Source organism: Chaetura pelagica, unplaced genomic scaffold (assembly GCF_000747805.2).
Source record: "Chaetura pelagica isolate M959 unplaced genomic scaffold, ChaPel_1.0 scaffold222, whole genome shotgun sequence".
In the NCBI taxonomy this organism is placed as follows: Eukaryota; Metazoa; Chordata; class Aves; order Apodiformes; family Apodidae; genus Chaetura; species Chaetura pelagica.
Genome location: NW_009952711.1, coordinates 4,023,554 through 4,044,028, shown reverse-complemented (window position 1 = coordinate 4,044,028; position 20,475 = coordinate 4,023,554). Strand labels below are relative to the sequence as shown.

At 38.0% G+C, this 20,475-nt stretch overlaps 1 protein-coding gene across 1 annotated transcript in view; it reads right to left on the bottom strand.

The window, feature by feature from the left end:
* THSD4 (thrombospondin, type I, domain containing 4) overlaps nt 1–20,115 on the bottom strand; it is a 230,732-nt gene extending 210,617 nt beyond the window's left edge. The window contains exons 1-3 of the mRNA XM_009994405.1: nt 20,087–20,115; nt 16,176–16,245; nt 2,661–3,103 (exon numbers count right to left, since the gene is read on the bottom strand). Of these exons, the coding sequence (XP_009992707.1) occupies nt 2,661–3,103; nt 16,176–16,245; nt 20,087–20,115 (542 nt within the window). The remainder of the gene's footprint in view (nt 1–2,660; nt 3,104–16,175; nt 16,246–20,086) is intronic.
* Nucleotides 20,116–20,475: the final 360 nt, after the last annotated feature.

The window sequence follows — 20,475 nt, the reverse complement described above, 5'->3', positions numbered from 1 at the left end:
ATCTTGTCCATGAATGAGATTTCCTCTCAAGATGTTTTCTCTCTCAAAGCACGTTATCCTTCTGCATGCCCTTATTACTTTTCCATATGTGCCTCTCTATAAATATGTCTAAGTCCTTTGATATTTCTTCCATATCTCCTCATTCCTGTTTGTCTCTATTGTATGGTATGCTCCATGTATTTTATCTAGGTGAAATAACAAGCAAGACTGTGCTAATGGGAACTCTTCAAAGCTGAGAAGAGCTCCCTTCCCTTTGTCAGCCAACAACCTAGAGAACCACCACCTTTCTTTTGTGTTTCCATCCTCATTCCAGTCGCAGACTACAATTTCCTAGCATATTCCAAGTATGCAAGAACTCCACTATGATAAAAAGGGAAGCACTTAAACTTAGGTGTCTAACTGCAGGTACCTCACATTGCTCTCTCCCTGAGCTTCATGTACAGCCCTTGTTTCTAAAGTCTAACTGAATCACATGAGCTAATTTTCAAAAGCTGAAAATGCTTATGAATTAAATAGCCTCTTCACAAAGTATGTTAAAACTTATTAAATATAAATTACATTTTTATTTTTGCTAAAGAAACTGAACAGTTCTTTGACAGCTGACTGGGAGGAGGCAGAGAACTTTTCCACTGGTCACTAAATGATACAAACATATCTGGCTGCTCTCAAGGACTGCTTTCAAAACATATTTGCTTTGGAAGCCATCCAATTTCATATTACCATGCTATCAAATGTGAGCTTATCTCAGTCACAAATGTCCATTCCTCTTATTATTTTAAGAAAGACTGCTAAAATGACAGCTATTATATAAAGTCCAGTACAGTAAATAAGAATACCCAAAAAAGTTTCCACTGACTGTATATATTGTGAAAAACACATTTTTTTTAATAGCCTGACACCAATTTCCAATATGACCTATTTAGTGAATATTGAACACTGTTCTACATTATAAAAATAATCTCTGGAGTAATTTATATTTTGAAAACAATTTTCCATATATCTGATAGGACCAGTAATCTTTGTTTTGTACTGTGGATTTTGTCAATTAAGGAAAACTATTAGGTTTGTCATTCTAATAATTTCATTTTCAAATAACATTTTTTGTTCTCATTCTGTTTTTACAGTCACCACCAAAGAATCTGAAAGTTATGCAATATAACAGGCTTTAAAGCCACCAGGGACCTTCTAGCTCAAGATGGAAATTACTTATTACGCAAATAAGATTAAAACACTGACCTCGAATCCACAATCTGTAGTCAAGGGGCAGTGTGTGTGTGGGTGGGAAATCAACTGCAGTGCAGAAGCTTGCACTGTGCTCAGGAAAGCACAAGAATTTTCAAAAGCAAATGCCTCCATCATACAGGAAAGCAGAGACATAATGGACATTATGATATTTTAGTCTTTTATATGGCAAGACATTTATTAGGAAATAACATAGCTTTACTTCTGCACACAGTCAATGCTACTTTCTGTTTTGTTGTCCTCTCATGTCCCGGCAGTGGTTGGTTCAAACTGCTCCAGTCTCTCCTGACCTGCAGAGGCCACCACAGCAGCAAGGAGTGAAGACCAGCTGTGCCAGCAGCCTGGCAGCAGGTCTGCCGCAGAGGCCAGGCCAGCTGGGATTCCCTTGGAGGCTGAGGGTTCCAAGGGCCTGGAGCAAACAGGCTTTGAACAACTTTGTGCTGACAGTTCAAGGCCAAGCTTCCAATATTAGTAAAAATCCAACTGTGTACTACAACCTGTATCTGTTACGCTGCACAGCTCAGAACAGAAGTGCATTATAGTGGATGACTAAACAGGAAAACAGAAAAAAGAAAATACAACTTTTGTCTCAGAGCAGTCATGGTAATACTACTACTAAGAGCCTGCCAGTGGAAACCTTTCATTTTTTATAAAAGCATCAGTGCAATATTGAAGTTATAGTCAATAGACTTAGGCTATTCATTTGCATGGGTTAGACAACAAGACAAAGCAGTGATTAAAGGAAATGGCCAACACCTCGGAAGATCAAGATCTGAACAGCAGGTCCCGCTTTTTGAAAAGTATGCTTCACTGAGACAAACAGGAAGCTAACAGGTTAATTTTTATTCTCATATATTCTTTTAGAGGAGGACAGTTGCTTGCAGGGGCTGAGGATGTCTTTATGACCAGCAACAGAGTCCTACTGTCTTGTTTTAGTCAGGCTGGAGTATTGCCTCAAGGTAACATTTTTTGTTGTTTGGGTCAGCAAGATGTCTTTAAAAAGGGGATTACAGTTGATTGCTTCACCTAAGAAGCAGATGATTTGAAAGAACATTTGTTTTGGTTTGCTTTTTGGGTTCTTTTTTTGCTTGGTTTGTTTTCAGTTTCTTTCTTAACCAATCTCAAAAAAAAAAAAACACAACTCTTCATGCATCTTCCAGAAGAGGGCTGAGAGAGAAAGAAGCAGAGAACTCCCACCTGCTGGCACACATACTCCAAGGAAAGACAGATCCTCCCACAGTATTTCTAGGCCTGTTCTCCTCAGTTTCCTAACTGGGAACACGTCTATTTCCCTTACATATATATATATGTATATATATATATATATATATATTTTAAAAAAACACCTGATAGATTGGTATCCAATTCTTCAGATACACCACTCACAGCAAGAATAAAACGTGAATGTAGACACATACCTCTTTTCTGCCTTAGCATTCTGCCTCTGGGACTGGGAATGCCTGCTGCCTCTCAAAGCTCCTCTGCTCAGGTGGCTGTTATTTTGGCCTCCAGAAGAAGTAGAGGCCCGAAGGCCAGCCCAAAGCTGCTCTTCATTCCTGTGAAGTGGTACAGATGTACGGATGGCAGAAATGATGTGGCCAGGATAAGCAGTCAGCGAGTCCTCTCGGTGGCGGGAATTCTGGTGAGCAAGAGTCCTCTCCGAGGCTGGGAACTGCCGCCCGGGCCGTCGGTAGCTCCTTTCCTGGTAATAGGCTGGGAGGCAGGGCCGTGTCTGCTCCATCACTCCGCCACTGCAGCTCCGAGAGCAGGCAGACCAGGGGCCCCAACTGCCCCACATGCCTGGGATTCCTGCACTGCTATCCTCAGATGCATCTCCTTGCTCTTCTATCCTCTGGGGAACCTGTAGACACAACAGATTGACTTAGGAACAACAAATCACACTGTAATGCCAGGAGAGCCCCAATACCCTTTTCAAGCCATTCAGTCTGCAGCCACAAGTGAAATGGAGTGACACAGGAAGTAACTTGTTTTATTCACTCCCTGTCAGATGGCTGCCTCTTTTGCCAGTATAGGAGGACTCCTACAGATACTGACCATTCAGACCAAAAGTATTTTTTGGACTACCTGGATAAGATTAGATTTACTTTAGTTCTCAGCAATGGAAAACACAAGGCAATGCATAATGGAAACATAGAGACTGAAAATTTATAGCAAATATTAGCAAAGTCAGGAAGAGAGGTCATTTTTGGTGATGAAATTGGGTCAGCTGGCACTGCCTGCTCTCTTCCATGCTGCTGCCTCAACAGTGGAGATTGCTAGTGGTTGCAATAATAGTTCAGGAACTCCCATCTAATGTGGAACTTTTTAGGAAAACAATAACATAGGAGGACAGGCAGATTTCCAACCAGCCCAAAATACCAGAATATTTAACTCCTATATTACTACTTTTCCCCCAACCCCCATATTAATGCTTCAAGGAAAAGAGCTATTGAAGATGACTCACTCAATCCTACATTCACAGAAATTCCCATCAAATCCAATAAAAGACAGGAGAAACTTTTCGTTTCAAGTGTACAATGCCACTTTGCCAAACACAAGTCAGGATATTTAAGAATTTTGTCGACAGCTTGAGGAGTTAACTCTCCTTTTAGTAACAGTTCCTTCCCTACCTAATCGTTCCTAGCTTCCTCAAAGAGAAAACACCCCCTCTCTTTGGGTTTTACTCTTCCTGTGCTGCTGAATGGTGACTATGGCAAAGTATCAGCACTGACTAGAAGTTACAACCACCTATCCCCATCTCTCCCTGTGGACTTGTGCCCGAAGCTTTACCCATTCCCGCACTTTGATATAATCAAGATTTCTCTGTGTTTCGTGCTGGGCAAAGAGCTCAGCTTTGTGGGACAGAAGCTAGATCTAGTTTCATTAAACACATAGTTTTTCTGTTGCTTCCCTTGTCCAGCTGGCTGAACCACACGTCTTTGAAGCAAGCTTCCAGTCTCTGATTCGCACAGTTTTGAAAGCATGTTCTGCATATTAATATGAGCATCCTTTAATAGCTAACTTATATTCTCAGTAACCTTTGTACCAAAAGGCACACATGCATATCAATTCAGTTAGGAGACAAAAAACACACTGTCCACAAACAAATGCTTACCATACCTCTCTAGTCCTATTCAACTGTGTAGCTACCTCAAAATCAGCTTTGGAAAGACAGGCTTGTCTGTCATTTCCTGCCCCCCCTTCAAAGGGTGACCTCCTAAACATGTAACTTCCACTAATAATTTTGCCTCAAACATTCTTGTATAAAAGCAAAAGATTAAGATCTACATGCCTTGCCTCTAGTCACAGATGACACACACGGTCATTAACTGAACTGCAAATCACCTATGCTAGTGAGCATACATTACTGATCAGCTAGCTATAAATATAGCAGGCTTTGGCAGAATGTGGTTTGCAAACATGAGTTGAATACACCATTACAATATGAAAAGCCAAACCAGCACAGGGCTTGTGGTGCTGCTGTGTAATAGTCAGTTGTGGTCTACATAATCTGAAACATTTCCCCCCTCTGAGATTGCTCTCACAATTTCATCAACAACCACAGAAAAAAACTGCATTTAATTATAACTTGTCAATAATAAAAAGCATCTACATTAGTGTGATATGCTACTCATTTCTCCAGTGTTATTTGAAAATAGGAGCAGTATGTCTTTTTTTCTGTGGGAACTTCATTTGGCGTCAGCCTTTAAATCCAACAGCCTGTACAACCTAATACTGCATAATGTCAAAATTATTAATAACATGGAACAAGGTCTTGGTTTCTGGCTGTCACATTTGTTTTCATATCTAATAACAGAACACCACTGGCTCACAATTTGACTGACTAAACAAGCTATCCTCTAGTCTGCAATTTTTAAGTGAAAATTCACTGTTCATATTTACTCTACACATCAAAGTAACTCTACCACAGATATAAAAAGATAATGTTTACACAGAGACACTCTTCTAGTCTGACTCCAGTTTGCAGTAAAATGTACTTATTATAAAACTAATAGACCACACAGGTCAGGTTTAATCTGTCTGTACTATTTCTGAATCATTTCTGTGATGGTTCAGCTCCCCATTTTTAAAAAGGCAAAGACATTAATGCAACAAACTAAAATCTAATCGACTGCAAGCAACTTCAAGTCCTCACTAACATAAGAAACATTTCATTATGCAGAAATAGAAACTGATATAATAGTGACAAGTGCTGACCTATCGCAGGGAGAACTTTCTGGCTGTCAAACTTCATTACAGTAAGAACTGTTTCAGATAAAATGATCCTTTAAATGACTGAAGGCAATGTGAAGTAATTCCACACCCCTTAATCTTCACAGTAAATGAGTTCTAGATGTAGCACAAGAAGGTTTAACTTACCTAGTTAAGAACATAAAACTAACCAAAAAGTAACAATATAACATTTTACACTAATGTGTAAAATTCATCACTACTTATTAGCTACAAGATGACAAAATTCTGATATGGGAATTTTCAGTAGCAAATCAGATTATCCAATAATTGTTTTTAATTAAGGTCTCAGTTTTCTTACATTGTGAAAGATGAAGGCTACAGATGAATCTTTAGAGAAGATGACATATGATTAAAGGCATAATCTACACACTGAAATCTACTAGGAAAGATTGAACAAATAGAAGCTGCTTAGTTTAGGAAATGGAAAATGTAAGGGGCAATAATGAACCTTTCAAACAGTTTACATAAATACATACAAAGAGCTGTTTTCTCTTCACAGCAATTTTTTCTCCATGTCTATAGTGAAAACACTAGTAATAGTGGATTTAAATTTAATCAAAGGTGATCCAAATTAGCTAGCAGGAAAAACTACTTTGTGGAAAGGCAAACAAAGCACAGGAACAGATAGCCTGAGGATAACCTGGCACCATGCAGACTGATTCTGAACCTCTACCAGGAACAACTAAGTTATAACTGATCCTTCCCTGGGGCAGAGGAGCTGAAATACAGGACATACAGGTCACTTCCCTTCCTTTGGTCCTGTGACTTCCAAAGTACTTTGTAGCCAGCAATGAATTCTACCACAGCCCTAGGATATAGCCAAGAAATCGCAGGTATGTGAGACAGCTGAAGTAGCCCAGAACATCTCAGAAACACCCTGTATTCAGAGATTCCTTCTCTCCCTTTAAAAGTTACCCATTAAACAACACACTTTCTAAAGGGAAGAACTTGAGCCTGCGCTGGGGACCAACTTAAATGCATACTGAGTTTTCCTTGCCAAGTTAAGTCACAAAAGTAATTTCTTTAATAGAATCACATCGTCTGCAAAAGGGAGAGATCAACTAACCCATTTAATCTGCTTTCCTATAGTTCACAATTGATTCCTTCTTTAGCTGACCTAGTAATACCAATTCTAACACTAAATGCACCATAAAAATATTTCTATCAACTGCAAGTTAATTAGCAGCTTAATAATTTGGTCTATAAATTCAATCTATTTTGTCCCCTAATTTCACCCCATACTTACAGCCCTTTCTCTCTCTCTCCTATACAGTTTTCAGGTATTTGGCAGGACAAGGTTTGTAAGTGGAAGCAATACATTTCACCAGGTACAGCTGTACAGTGCACAATGTAAAAAGAAGCAAGATCAGGTTTCCAGTGTGCAAGTGCTTGCAATTTCTACAACTACACTAACTCCTATCAAGCTGCTATCAAATTCTTTAAATCAGAATTTTTTTTTCATTATGCACCACTATCTTCCATTCTGTCACCTTTTGACAGCAAGCAACTAACTGAATCGAGGCTAGATTTTCAGAAGGACGGTGGATTTACACACCACTGCTCTGCAGGCCTTTCTGTGATTTTTCCCCAGTTTTCCTGTATTTTTCAACTTTTGTAAACAGTAGCAGAATTACATTCAGGTTTTATTCTGACAGGCATCTTTTTCAAACTAGGCAGGTTCTAAAACAATTTGTCGGGGTTTCTTTTCCAGAAAATAGAATACATGAAGTCAGTGGGTGAAAAGTATATAAAGACTAAAAATCCATTTACATGAATGAACCAGGCAAAAAACCCACCCGTATTTTAAGCAGTCACAAATTATCTGATTTAACCAGAATCTGATAGAGGTTCAAAACTTCTCAACATTGGGATAATTTATTTAGAAATTACATAAGAGAAAAATACCAATACCAGCCCAAAGACTGTTTCAAGTGCAGTGAAGCAGATAAGAAAATTCCTCAAAATCTTAACAAAAATACCACTGTGTGCAGAAAGGCTATGGAACAATGTAATTTCAAATTTATTTTTTATCTTTCTAAGAGATACTGAGAATCTCCCTGCTTCTTGGAGGTTTGGGATTTTTCCTCTCTGTTTCTTTGGCCTTTTTTTCGTTTATAAATGGGTTTGTTGTACAAGATCTGTAAGATAATTAAATTACTCTTTTTGAAGACCAAACAGAGCAAGCTAATAGACCTATTAAGATACCAAAAGTCAACAGAGAAAAGGTTTATTCACATGGCACAAATAATAATTTCCCTGTTTTCCTTCATTTCCTCCATGCCACATGCATCATATTTGCTTCTTTGGATTAACTGATCAAGGTAAGACAGATAATTAAAAACTTATCACAAAAATATTATCTCGGATGAACAGTGTACAACACCCAAGGACTTAAACACTTACCTAGACATTTGGTTTGTTCTGAAAACAAAACCCCCCATATTGATTCCAGACAGAACAAAATAAGTTAACAGGGAATATTTAAGTCCAGGGAATTTAATCCTAAATGCAGAACTAAAAATCCATAACTAGCATTTGACGTGACCAAGAATTGTAGAGGAACCACAGTGGAATTAAGTCTGATTTCAAATATTTCACACACACATTTTACTCATCTTCAATACTCTGTAGATTACAGAGTTTCAAAAACTCTGTATATAATGGGTAATTAATGGAAAAAAACTGAAAGCAGAATATTCTGTCTTTTGCTTCCTTAATTACATTCACTTATGTTCTAGAAATAAAATAATCTAATTTATATTCTTCACTTCCTTACTTCCAAATGTTAAGTATTTCAGAAATGTAAAGCTACCCTATATAATTTTAACCTGTTCAGTAGCTGTCAGGCAGACTAATTCTCCATGAAATCACTGCTTAATGCAATAATTACAATTTCTGCAGCTTTAGACTCATTAGAAGCATCGGGTCCTGACTTTCACTGTCTTGCAACCTTAGACCTTGTTGAATTAAATCTGCTGCCAGTAGGTTGACATAGATTGAATTTTAAATATAAATCTAATTTATTTTGAATTCGTATAATTCAGCAATCACTCTGATCATGAATCAAAAATTCCAGCAAAAAACAGAAGTGCACAAGCTATTGAAAAACAACGCAAATTTCTGGTACTGACACTGTTAGAATTCAGAAATGAGATTGGCATCTCAGGATTTCAGCAGCAGTTGTTGAAACTACACTATGCAAAAATGTTCCTGAAGAGGAAATATCACTGGAACTGAAAGCCACAAATATTTCAAACGTAACCAGTTGTGTGTGAAGACAATGACTAACAAGGCAATACTGATGTAACAAATACTGATTTTAAATATTTTAGGATACTTCAGCCTACTAAACTATAGCTTACATACAAATCATCTGCTCAGAAAAGTACAAAACAATGTGGATAAATCCGAGGTCTAGTTAACCTGGTATTATGTTTCTGACTGTATGAAAGAAGCAAGGGTTAAGGGAACAGTGTGAGAATCAGGACATGTTCAGAGACATCCACAAATGCTCTGATGGCAGCTAATCAGTAGTTTAAGCACCTCCTTTAGCTAAACACCATACTCAAATTTTGTTGACAGCACTTATCTCCATGAATAAAATTAATCCTTTTTTTAGCATATTTCTAGTCTTGGCTTCCAAAAGATTGTGTGTTTTACATCAAAAAAGTTATTTTTTTTGTTCCTCTAATTAAACATGCAGCCTGACAATTTCACTGTGCCTCCCTAATTTCTTCATTGTGATAAATGAAGAATAATCATTCTGTATTCTCCTTCACCATACAATGATTCTATGATTTTTAAGTTGCTAACACAATCCAATTCTGGGATCTCTCTCTGAAATTCAGCAGTCATAATCTGTCCAGTCTCTTTTTGTAAGGAAAACAGGCCGGAGTTTGGACTGCCCTTATTCTCAGTACAATTTCCACTCCTACATTTTGACATGTGTGTGCAGTGCTCCATACAGTATTCCAAATGTGAATTAATGATGGATTTTCTCAGTAATAGTGATGATAATGCTTGGTGACAGTATATACCTTTTAACCAGCTACATAATTAATTAAGCTGCTATAGCCACAGCCAATGCTGTGACTTTGCAGATACTAAGCATGCTATAGCAGTCCAAATTCGAAACTGAAAAGGGATACAGGACAATGGCAAGCTTTAAACCTGGAGGTATCTCAACCAAATCAGACACCTCTGGGTTTTCTCAATTTCAGTTCAGATACAATACTGTTATATTTCATAGAGTTGATCTCTATCTTGTTATCCAGTGATTCTTTTTCCTGGTTAAATTCTCTGAATTTTAACAGATTTGTGAACAAATTAACTACACCATATTCCTAATTATACACCTGAAAGGAAAGTAACAGACTTGAATGTATGTCTTGCAAATCTTTATGGTATTACTTTCACCCAAAGGCAAAAAAATTGTATCCAGAACAACATTTATCTTCTGCTCAGAAAAATTCTGCCCATGGTATTCACTCAGTAAACTGACTTTGATGTGCTGGCTTCAAAGTGGAATGAACAGAAGCCAGCATGTGATTTTTTTCTTTTAAGTTACTACTATCATAATTGTCCTGTGCTTCCCAGAGCAAAGAGCCTTAATCTTGTTAATGTTCCACAGCACCATTCAGGCTTCAGGCATTGTTTCATTGTCCCTTTCACAGTCCTTCTCATTAAGCCACACATGATAACTCACACTATGACACCAAACTGTCACCATCATTATTAAAGGAGTGTCAAGACACTTGGGAAATGTGACCTCTTCCTATTTATTTTGTTACCCTATGGTCACACCTTCTTTACTGTATAGTTCTGACTGACTGAAGATTTTGCCAGGGCATAGTCTATCACTAAAGATGTGCATGCAGCTTTTGTCACAGCCAGGCTCAGCCTGACTGAGGATTCAAAAAGCCAGTATAATAGTATATTGCTATTATTAAAAACACCACATATTCAGGATGAGATGAACACAGTATTTCACCATCTCATTATAAAACTGCTCAATGACCAATTCCACAAAGTAAGAGCTAGTCTTTGCCCTCTTAAAACTTCAAGAGTGTAAAAACAAAAGCAGGCAGACTCACAGAAACTAAAACTGAACTGCAGATCAGAGCAGAGCATGCCAAATTCTGAATAGGCTGAGGAAATTATAGTTTAGTTTTCAAACCTGTTCAAGTGTAACATTTTTGTATTTCTCTGCCAGTGTTGTAAACGCATCTATGGAACCAGTTTAATTCTTTCACCAGTCCAAGCATCTTAAAGGAATATTCTTCTAGTATTAGCTCAGCTGATTTCCAATAAAGGCCATACCTACAGAGCCACAAAAGTTTCCCAGCAGAAAGCCTTTACAGTCCATTTTATAGATGTTCTTTTGCAACAATTATATTTTTTATACTTCTTACAAGAAACATGTGGAACATTGGTGATTTGATAAAAAACAATCTACCAAAAAACCTCTAAAACCTGCAGATAACTTCTCAGATCTCAAGGCTAGCAGAAAAATGGAGCAGAGGCCAAATAAAACATCATGACACAATGTGTACATGTCTGCCTGGTTAGTATGCTCAGCTATTTTAATCCTTCAGTGCATTTTGGAAGCCTTTAATCAGAGATGTAGTAAACTGTTTGAATGTTACAGTACATGGTAAGTGTAAATATTACCAGCTTAAATGATTTGGGTTTCCGCTCTTTGTATAAAACCTCTGTCTGAACATCTGTGCCTGTGAAGATTAAAGGGCTAAAAAGCCTGGAAATAGAAGACCTTTGTATTCACAAATCACTGAAGGGAGTTACAATGCTTGGAAAGCTTAACTGCCCCTTCAACCAACTTTTACCACATCTGAAGAAACTTTAATATTATTTAAATAGTCTAGAAAGTAAGCAGCTCTGAAGAGAGTTCAGAACAGTTTTTATGCTTCAGCTTGAAGGTTCTTCCAAGTTTGACCAATTTTTTTTGGCATCAAGACCACCACCATTGTGCCCTGTGAGCCTAGTGTTCTAAGGCAGAGGTTTCTTTCCATGAGACTATTAAGTATTTTCAAGTAAACAGCTCATTCATGACCTCACTTCTACCTGTTCTGAATAATCACTCCTTATCTACAGTAGGATTGCTTCTGATCTATAGTAAAGTAAAAATGATAAGCAGCAAGCCCTCACTGTATCACAAATTAAGCTTTTTTATTTTAATAAACTATTTCTCATCATTTGCTATCATTTGTGACCTAAGTTACTCAGCTTGTACTATCCTAGGCCTTTTCCAATTCAATCATCTCCAGCTATGACAAAGCTGTTGCCATTATATTGTATTTCTACACTTAGAAAAAGTGTATTTTCACATGCAGTGGAATTATGGACTTTATTTATTCAGTAATTCACATAACACCTCCCAAGGTCTTTCAGTGAGTCATCCACCCATCAATCCAGAAGCAGAGAGGACAAGCTGTCATAAATTAGAAAGCAACATTCAGAAGAACTGATCTGTGAAGCCAAAAATCTTCTCATCACTTTTCTGATCCAAACCCTGGGACAGAACTAGCAGGCAATACTGCTCTGAAGGAAGATGAGAAGCTTATCTATGACCTTGTAAGTTCACCTGCTCTGGAATCCAACTGGAACAAAGATCCTTTCATTTTTCCAGGAGAAACACTTTAAGCCCCTCATGCTCTGAGCTTAAAGAAGTAAGTATTTTTTAACAGAAAAATAAAAAAAGTGGAGGCCCATGATAAAACAGGTCAAAAATAATAAAACCATTGGCCTTGATTTTTTCTGAGTGTATTTACATATAACGATGTATCCTTATCCAGTCTCCCTTCACCAAGCAAAGAAGAATTTTATTTCCTCACCATTTTAATCCACAACATCAAGGACAGAGAATTAGTAACAATGCAGAGATAGCAAGAAAATTCAGCTATTGTTCCAAATATTCTGTTGCACTAGAAGGCTAATTTTAAAGGAAAAATCTTGGCATGGACTAAATAATTTCTCGTGCTTCCTGTAGATCACTGTAATTGGAATAGCAACATTGTTATCTAGAGCTAGAAAGGCCCTATTTTATCAAAGTTTCAATTATTGCAAAAGTCAAGCAACTGTGCAAGCAGACCAGTGGAGGAAAACTGCAAGGGGACTACATCTGGACTACATTTCATCTGGTAGTGTTTTATGGAACTGATGTGTACGAAAATAGTGATAAAAGCAACAGTTATCTTATAAACATGAAAAACATTACAAGAAAAAGTGTGACACCTGCAAACACGTGTTGCAAGGAACACACTTACACAGCAGCTGTACACAGAGACACGGTGACTAAGCTGCTCCAGTAAAATTCAGGATAGCATACACAGCCCAGCAGGACAGAACTACAGTAACTTTGCAGTAAGCCTGCTGGCAAGAGTCGAGTTCCAGCTCAGCAAGTCATGACAAGTTCTACATTTCAGTCAGTGCTGACCTTTAGGGCAGAGCTTCACTCTCCCTGGATTACAAGTAAGAACATAGCCTTGTGTTACATCCTTCTGCTTCTCAGGATATGTAAAAGCAAGGTGGTGACCAGCTGTGGTGGAGATCCCATGGTACTCCTTAGAACTATTTTGTAGTTTAACCTTCTGTTAATCACAGTATGTCACTTACCAGATATGGTTAAATAATATTTATTCGATAAAATAAGCATGGGGGGGAGAATAGAAAGCTTGACAGCATGATGAGCTGTCATGCCAGAAATTGACTTGTGTGTGCACACAACTACAACCAGATTTTTGTTGCAAAGTTGACATTATGTCAGTGTCTCTGAAATTAGTATGACTTTAAATATGGGTTCCAAAAAAAGAAACAGAATATGAAAATCTAGTAAGATTTTTAAGCCAACAGAAAATAATATTTCCTGACGTTCTAAAGTGTTCTCACAGTCCTAAAAAAACACCACTTTAGCTGAACTCTGGGTGCCCAGAAGCAGCTACAACTGGATTTCCATCAACTGCTTTGTGGATTGTCCCAGGGTTTATTTCATTTTCCCAAAAGTTTTAGTGTAAGAAAAAATCTAGGCTATTGGGAAATATTTTAATGAATTGTTCGGTCAAATATCCAAGTTCAATTATCTGACTTTATTTCCCCGTCCATAGCTTTCAGTGCAAAAATAACTATATGCAGGGCATGCAAGACAGAATCCAAACACTCTCTAACACTGCATGTCAATCACACACACATGCTCAAGTTTAAAAGCTGCAAAATAAACACACAAATAGGGGCATAAGCTAATATTTCATTAGAATTCAGCTCTAGTTACTCAGTTTCCACATACTGTACCCTTTGACAGGGTACACAAGAGTTACCAAACACCACTTTTGCTATTCACTAGATTGCTAAAATGACATATTGTTCATCAAATCCTTCCTCTTTCCTCCCACCTTCTTCCTGCAAAACCAGCCTCCTCTCACAAAGGAGCCCTGCCAAACAGCAGAGATATCCATGCAGAAATACACAGGAGATGCTGGCTAGGGATGTCAGAAAAGACAGGTCCAGGTTACTGCATAAAAAGAACAGGAACAACTTCAAGAGCTACAAAATTGAGAACTCACACTCAGTTAGAAATGTGCCTGACTTGGCCTTCAGAGTTATGAACAGCCTCTCTTGTCTGGAGCTGATAGGTGGGTCAGAAGGTTTCTGAAAAGTTTAATAAATACAGACTTCCAGTCTAAGCAGTGTTTGGCATGAAAAGAATCCTCTCACATAGTGTAAGAGCTAAGAATGACAGACAGGTTTGCAGCCTGCATGGGATTTCACTAGGGAACTTCTGCCTCTCTTGTTTTCTGTAAAAAGAACAGCTCCAAGGTGGTTACCATGCCTCTTAATGCCATGCCTTCGGTCCCTTTAACTAGTACAGAAGACACTCCAGACCCATGGCATTTTTATTCAACTGAAAACAAAGAATCTGATTTTATCAAAATTAATTCCGGAGCTTCATAGAATGAAGCAATTGTTTGTCTGACTTATTCTCTTTTAGTTAGTACATTTTTTTTTCCCCCCCTAAGGCCAATTGGAAGCTGGATTTCACATCTCTCCACTGTCAATTTTACAAAAGAATGTCTAATTAGACAGCGTACTGAAAACAGCACCAGCATGACCATCTCAACTGCACAACAAAAAAAGAGATCTACAATAGGGAAAAATACTATGCTGTACTCAGGTTTAGAATAAAGCACTCGGGTAGCTTGAGAAATGTTGCAGACTGGACTGTGCCAGTTTCAGACTGCATCATAACTGACCTTATTTAATTTGTCTTACAATTAGGCTGCACAAGGAGTTGAACATGACAGCTGAGTTCTTCAGGAACTTATGACCTCATTGCTTCAGGTTCCTAGTCCGTACCTATGGAGCTATTGTCCAAATAACTTTTTGCCCTAAAGACAAGTGGCATAGGCATATAAAAAAAAACAAAACCCCACAAATTTGTCTTTATCTCCTTTAAAAAGTACAGTTTTAAAGTATACATGCATCTTGCATTACTATTAAAAAAACTATAGTAAAAAACCAAACTTTTTTGAAAATAGGTTTATTGATACCTTTAATAATTAACTGGTTTTGCTGGAATACCAATTAAGAATGAGATCAACAACAATATAAGGTCACAGCTCATAAAGAGACAAAACACTCAAAGGGTCTCTCCTCAAGGCTCTGGTTTAATCAGCAACACATCCATTCTGACAAACATTTGTCCAGCACATTCACACAGACCTTCACCATGGAAATTCTCAATGTCATCCAGTCACTATGATCTCTTCTTTATATCTTTACCATGACAAGTTCTTTCTAACCAAGTTTCCATTGCTCCAGTTTAAATCCATTTCTTCTCTGCTGCACCACAGAGAGAAAAAATAGCCTTCTCTTTAGCAATTGGAAGTATTTGGAGGTTATATCTGCCTCCTCCTATCTGCCCCCACCAGACTTCTAATATTTAGGCTAAACAAATATGTATTCATTCAAACTTCTCTCAGAAGTAAGATTTTAAAACCTCTTGAAGATAATCACTGCTGCCCTCTATCTCTCTCCAAACTGTCCACTACTACACTCTGCAAAAACCTAACCTAAGTTTTCCAGATGAGTCCTCACTAATGCTGAGCAGGTGGAAGGTGTTCACGCTGCAAACCTTCTTAGACACACCAATTTCTATGACATGTGAACCATTCACAAGAGCATAAAAGGAAAGTACAGCAGTTTTCAGCCTCAAGCTCTAGCAATTTCAATCTAGCCACAGAGTGTGGTTTAGGTCCAACTTCTGTTTCAGACATGTGCACTGCTGTAAGAGAAAAAACTACCAACAAGCCACTGGATGCTTCTAATGATTCCATTTTTGAGAGCTGTTCTCACTGACATGAACTCTTCCTCCCCTTTGTCTTTCATTATGAAAATGCTCCAAAGCTTGAATAAGCTGACACAGACAAATTTGTGACCTACAACACTCCATACAATTTCTTTCTTTCTATTTATAACACTCAGCTAATTGACCACGACGAGCCTCTTTTAACCAAGCATATATTTATATTTTAAAAGAAATTACACATAAAACAAAAGCCCCATTACTCACTGAACTTTATTTAGACTGTATTGCTCTATGCATCTCACGCTAATGTTTCCTACATTTACCTTTCAGTATACAAAATCTGAATATTTCTAATGCTTACCTTTCTGTGTTCAATTGAAGGTTGTGGGATGACAAACTGAAATCCCAGCACTGCTAGGGAACTGAGAAGTCTGAAAAAGCAAATAGTGAAACAGTAGATATAATAACCACTAATATAAATGACAAATTTACAATCTATTACAGAGATTTGTACTGCAAGAACTCATTCAGACACTTCAATAGCACTACTAACCAAGACAGATTCACTAAATTGTATGAAAGTTTCTTAGGACATTCACTTGACAGCAGACAGGACAACATACATGCACATTTATCTACAAAGCAAAAGTATAGTATTGATAGTATTTCTCATAACTTTGTTTAAATTAAAATATTTTTGGCAGTGCATGTTTTAATATTTCAGCATTTGGTGTCAAACTGACATACAATTCACAAGTTTTCTAACGTGCTAAGTAAGAATTCACCCATCTGAGGGCTAAGTCTGCTACTAGCTCTGGCTGCCCTTTTTCAGATGAATTCCCCACCTCTAATACACAGGAAACATTCAAAGAATCACCATGATTTTGCAGAAAATAGGTTCTTCCTCAGCTGCCCAACACTTGTGGAAACTGAATAATCTAATGGGCACAGAAGATGGAAAGCAGTGGGCACAGCTCACCAGAGACTTAGGATAAGCAGCCAAGTATCACCCCAGTCCCCACATCTTCAATTGGAAAGGAGTCAGAATGGGAACCAAGCCCAAACAAACTTTGTTCTGTCAAGCCTCACCAACATAATGACTCCTAGGAGCCCATTACAATTTAGGCTCCGTTAGTTCAGTCTTTTGTTTGCTATAATTTGCACAGGGGACTGCTTTGCCTCCTCCTAGCAAGACCCTTCATCAGAACACACAGAAAGGTATGAGAAGTAGGATTATATATTTCTACGAGGAGTTTTCAGTCTTTTCTACCAGTTTCAGTCTATTCTAGTTTCAGTCTATTTCTACCAGACTTTTCAGTCTACAGAGTATGATTCAGACCCTCTATAAAAAGGAAAGCTGCTAATGATTTGTTGAATTTCAATGCAGAAGTAAAACTGATGGATTTAGACACAAAATCCATCTGCAAAACTAATGGACCAGACAAAATCCAGCTGTGCTTCTTACTCACAGGTCCTTCCTTGGCTTCCTACACAGTAACTCTTTAAATATTTCTCATTGTTTCAGGTATTTTCAGAGATAATGAAGGAGGTGGATTTTTTTATACCAAGCATTTTATTACCACTAATACAAATATCCCTCTACTGGGGAGAATGTTGTTTCTGAGTTTTCTGTGTGTGTTCTTGCTAACATACTGCAAAAGGAATCATTAGGTAAGTATTGCACATGACCTGTCAACACCTCTTCACCATAGTCTATGTCTCTCTCTCCCAAAGCAATCAACCATACAAAGGCAAGAAAAAGTCACTACTTCCTTACTCTCACATTTAGTAAAAAAAACAACCAAACAAAAAAAACCCACTACAATTAAAACACTGTTTTAAGAAGTCTGTTAGAAGAAAGGATAACTGAAATTAAGAGGCAGTGTAATCACTATAGATAAACCACAGTAAGAGGCAAAATGTGCAGTTCAGAAGAACAAGGCCAAATAACTCAGTGGTGGATGGAAGCCAAAGGGGCGAATGAAGAAACTGATTCGCAAATCACACCTGAAATCAAAGGTATAAACAGAAACAGATTTCTGACCTCCAAACTGCAAAATGACAGCACCAAGTCTGCCTTTAGCAGACCTGCATATTCCTTTTTCAAGTGCTCAAGTGATGTTCTACCTATCTCACTTAAAACATGACAAGTTTCTAAGCAAGCAGAGTTCAGTCTCTGACAGATCCAGCCTACATCCTCTGCAAATTAAATTTAACTTCCTTTTCAGAATCCTCCTGCCTATTCCCTGCTCCCTTATGGCTTCTGCTCCCCAGAATCCCTCAGACCACGTGAAAGAAAGTTCAGACTTGGCATAAGGAAATGAATACTTTCATCCTCAACAGATTTTTGAGGACTGGATTTTTCTCATCAGTCTGAAGGACTACAGATTTCCATGAGTAAATTCTTCTGAAATCACGCACGAGGTTGTGAGTTCTGAACTGAAAAAGAACTGTAATCTTCAAAGCAAATTATTTACCAGATTAAAAGTTTCCACTTCTGAAATGCAAACTTTTCATATATATGTGATTACGTGGTGCCAAGCTTTTCCTGACCATTCTTTAGTGAGGTTACATGTAATCATCATCTGTATGTACGTGCTCAGGGACAATGAAGCCAGGTTTTCAGTTTGTTTCTGTAACTGCAGTTAGACCTCTCAGAAACAACGGTATCAATATACTATTTCTAACATACAGGAAATCTAGCTTCAAATCTGGGTTCAGCAATTAAACTTTTTGAATGTTACATCCCTCAGTAGCTTGCTCTGACTAACTTCTCTGGAATAGGCTTTTTTATTTGTCATGTGCGACTGACATTAGGTCTTCCAAGCTATGAAAATAGGCTTCTCCAACTTCAGTGGGTTTGTTTCAGGTATTCTCCCTGTAAAGAAAAGCCAAAAAGAACAAGTGCTCCTCAAAATTATGCAAAGCTTACTGAGTATGCATAAGGAAGTCAGGTATCAATTGCAGCTGATTGATGGCTCTTTTTAACTCTGGCCTCTGTGTAAGAGCCTTGCTGGTACAGCCCAGGCTCTCAGTTATGGCACTATTTGGAGCCAAGTACCTAGTTTAAATTAAAGTCAGGCTTTAAACTGGAAGTCTGTCCAAGTTGCAAAGACTAAACATGCTCACTTTCTCTTACTGGCAATACCAATTTCTGTTTAACTGGAGGGCATGGAGCAAAGCAACGTGCCATTAGCTCTACTGTAGGAGTCGCAAGAAGTTTGCTATTGAACACCTTATTTAGAAACAGCCCTTGGAGGTGCCACTGCAGTATTAGCTCTCCATGAATGAAGCTGGAGGCTACCAAAAGATGCTTCTTGCATGGTTGCTGTCCCTTAGTAGTTGTATTTTACAAGGGGCTACAGTGGCCAACTGTGGATTGTCCAGATAGGAGTGGAAGTATTTTAGCCAAGTGATTAGTACTGAGTGGTACAGTATGTCTCTTGTCTCATACTCCCAGCTTCCTCCCAAACAAAAGTCTGCAGAACAGTCTAAGTCTGGGACAGCTTGGGAAGAGCTATGCAGGGAAAAATCTCAACAGGAAAGATAACACAGTGCCAATAATATGTGACAGACCCATTTTTACATGGAATCCACTCTTGCACAGTAGGAGGGTGCCAGAATTGCAATGCAAAGATTGAGGTGTGAAATTCACAAAAAGGAAGGAGTGACTGACAGTATCTCCATACAAATTAAAGGGCATGCAGTTGTTACTGCCTGCTGGAGGTCAAATTTTGTCCATGTAGCACCACAGCTGCCTGGTGTCTCTGGATCTGCTTGCCCAACTACAGAACTGGACAGACCAGCTTAGAAACCGTTGAATGTTCCTTTTGTCAGGAAAAATGTTTGAAAGGTCTTTCCTGTGTTTGCCTACTGACAAACCGTTTCAGGAATGTGTAATATAAATCCCTGAATGAATTGCAGCATAGGTACTAAAACATGGAAATCAGTAATTTAAGCCCAGTGCCTGTAGTTGTATAGCCTCATCAAAAAAAAAGAAACTTTCCAATAATACATGCCGTCACACTGGCACAAACTAACAGATGCTCTAAGCATAAACAAACACTTGAGAACTCTCTTTTTCTACTAACACCAAAGAATGCTATGTCTGGTATGCACGTACTTCATTATTTGCTCTTTGGATAAGTTTTTTATTTATTCTCCTATGATACACACACTTTTAATACCAAAGCAAGAGGCAACCAGTGTGTTTATTGCAGTGTCTTAAGAGCACATTAAATAAGTTTTAAAATGTTTTATTGTATCACTTACCTCAAAGAAACTATTAAACTGTCTACCATGATCTTTTAATGCAAGGTGTCTTGAAGTGACAAATACCGCTTCACTGTGGTACAGCACAATGCCAATCACACTCAAATCCTACAGAAAGAAAAGAGAACAATAATGTAATACTGCTTATTTGGTATTTTCCAGGATTTCTATGAAACTATATACAGACATACATTAATCATCTCTACCTGAACTCTTGGGACTTCAGAGCAAATAAAACTGGAAATCCAGTGTATGTCACATGACTAGACTGGACACACCTCATTTTTTGCAACCACACTTCATCAGTGTTAGTGCTTTGCTGAAAAGGCTATGGGATGTAAAACCTTAATTTGATTCCCAAAGATGCAAAACTGATGCTAAACTTACTT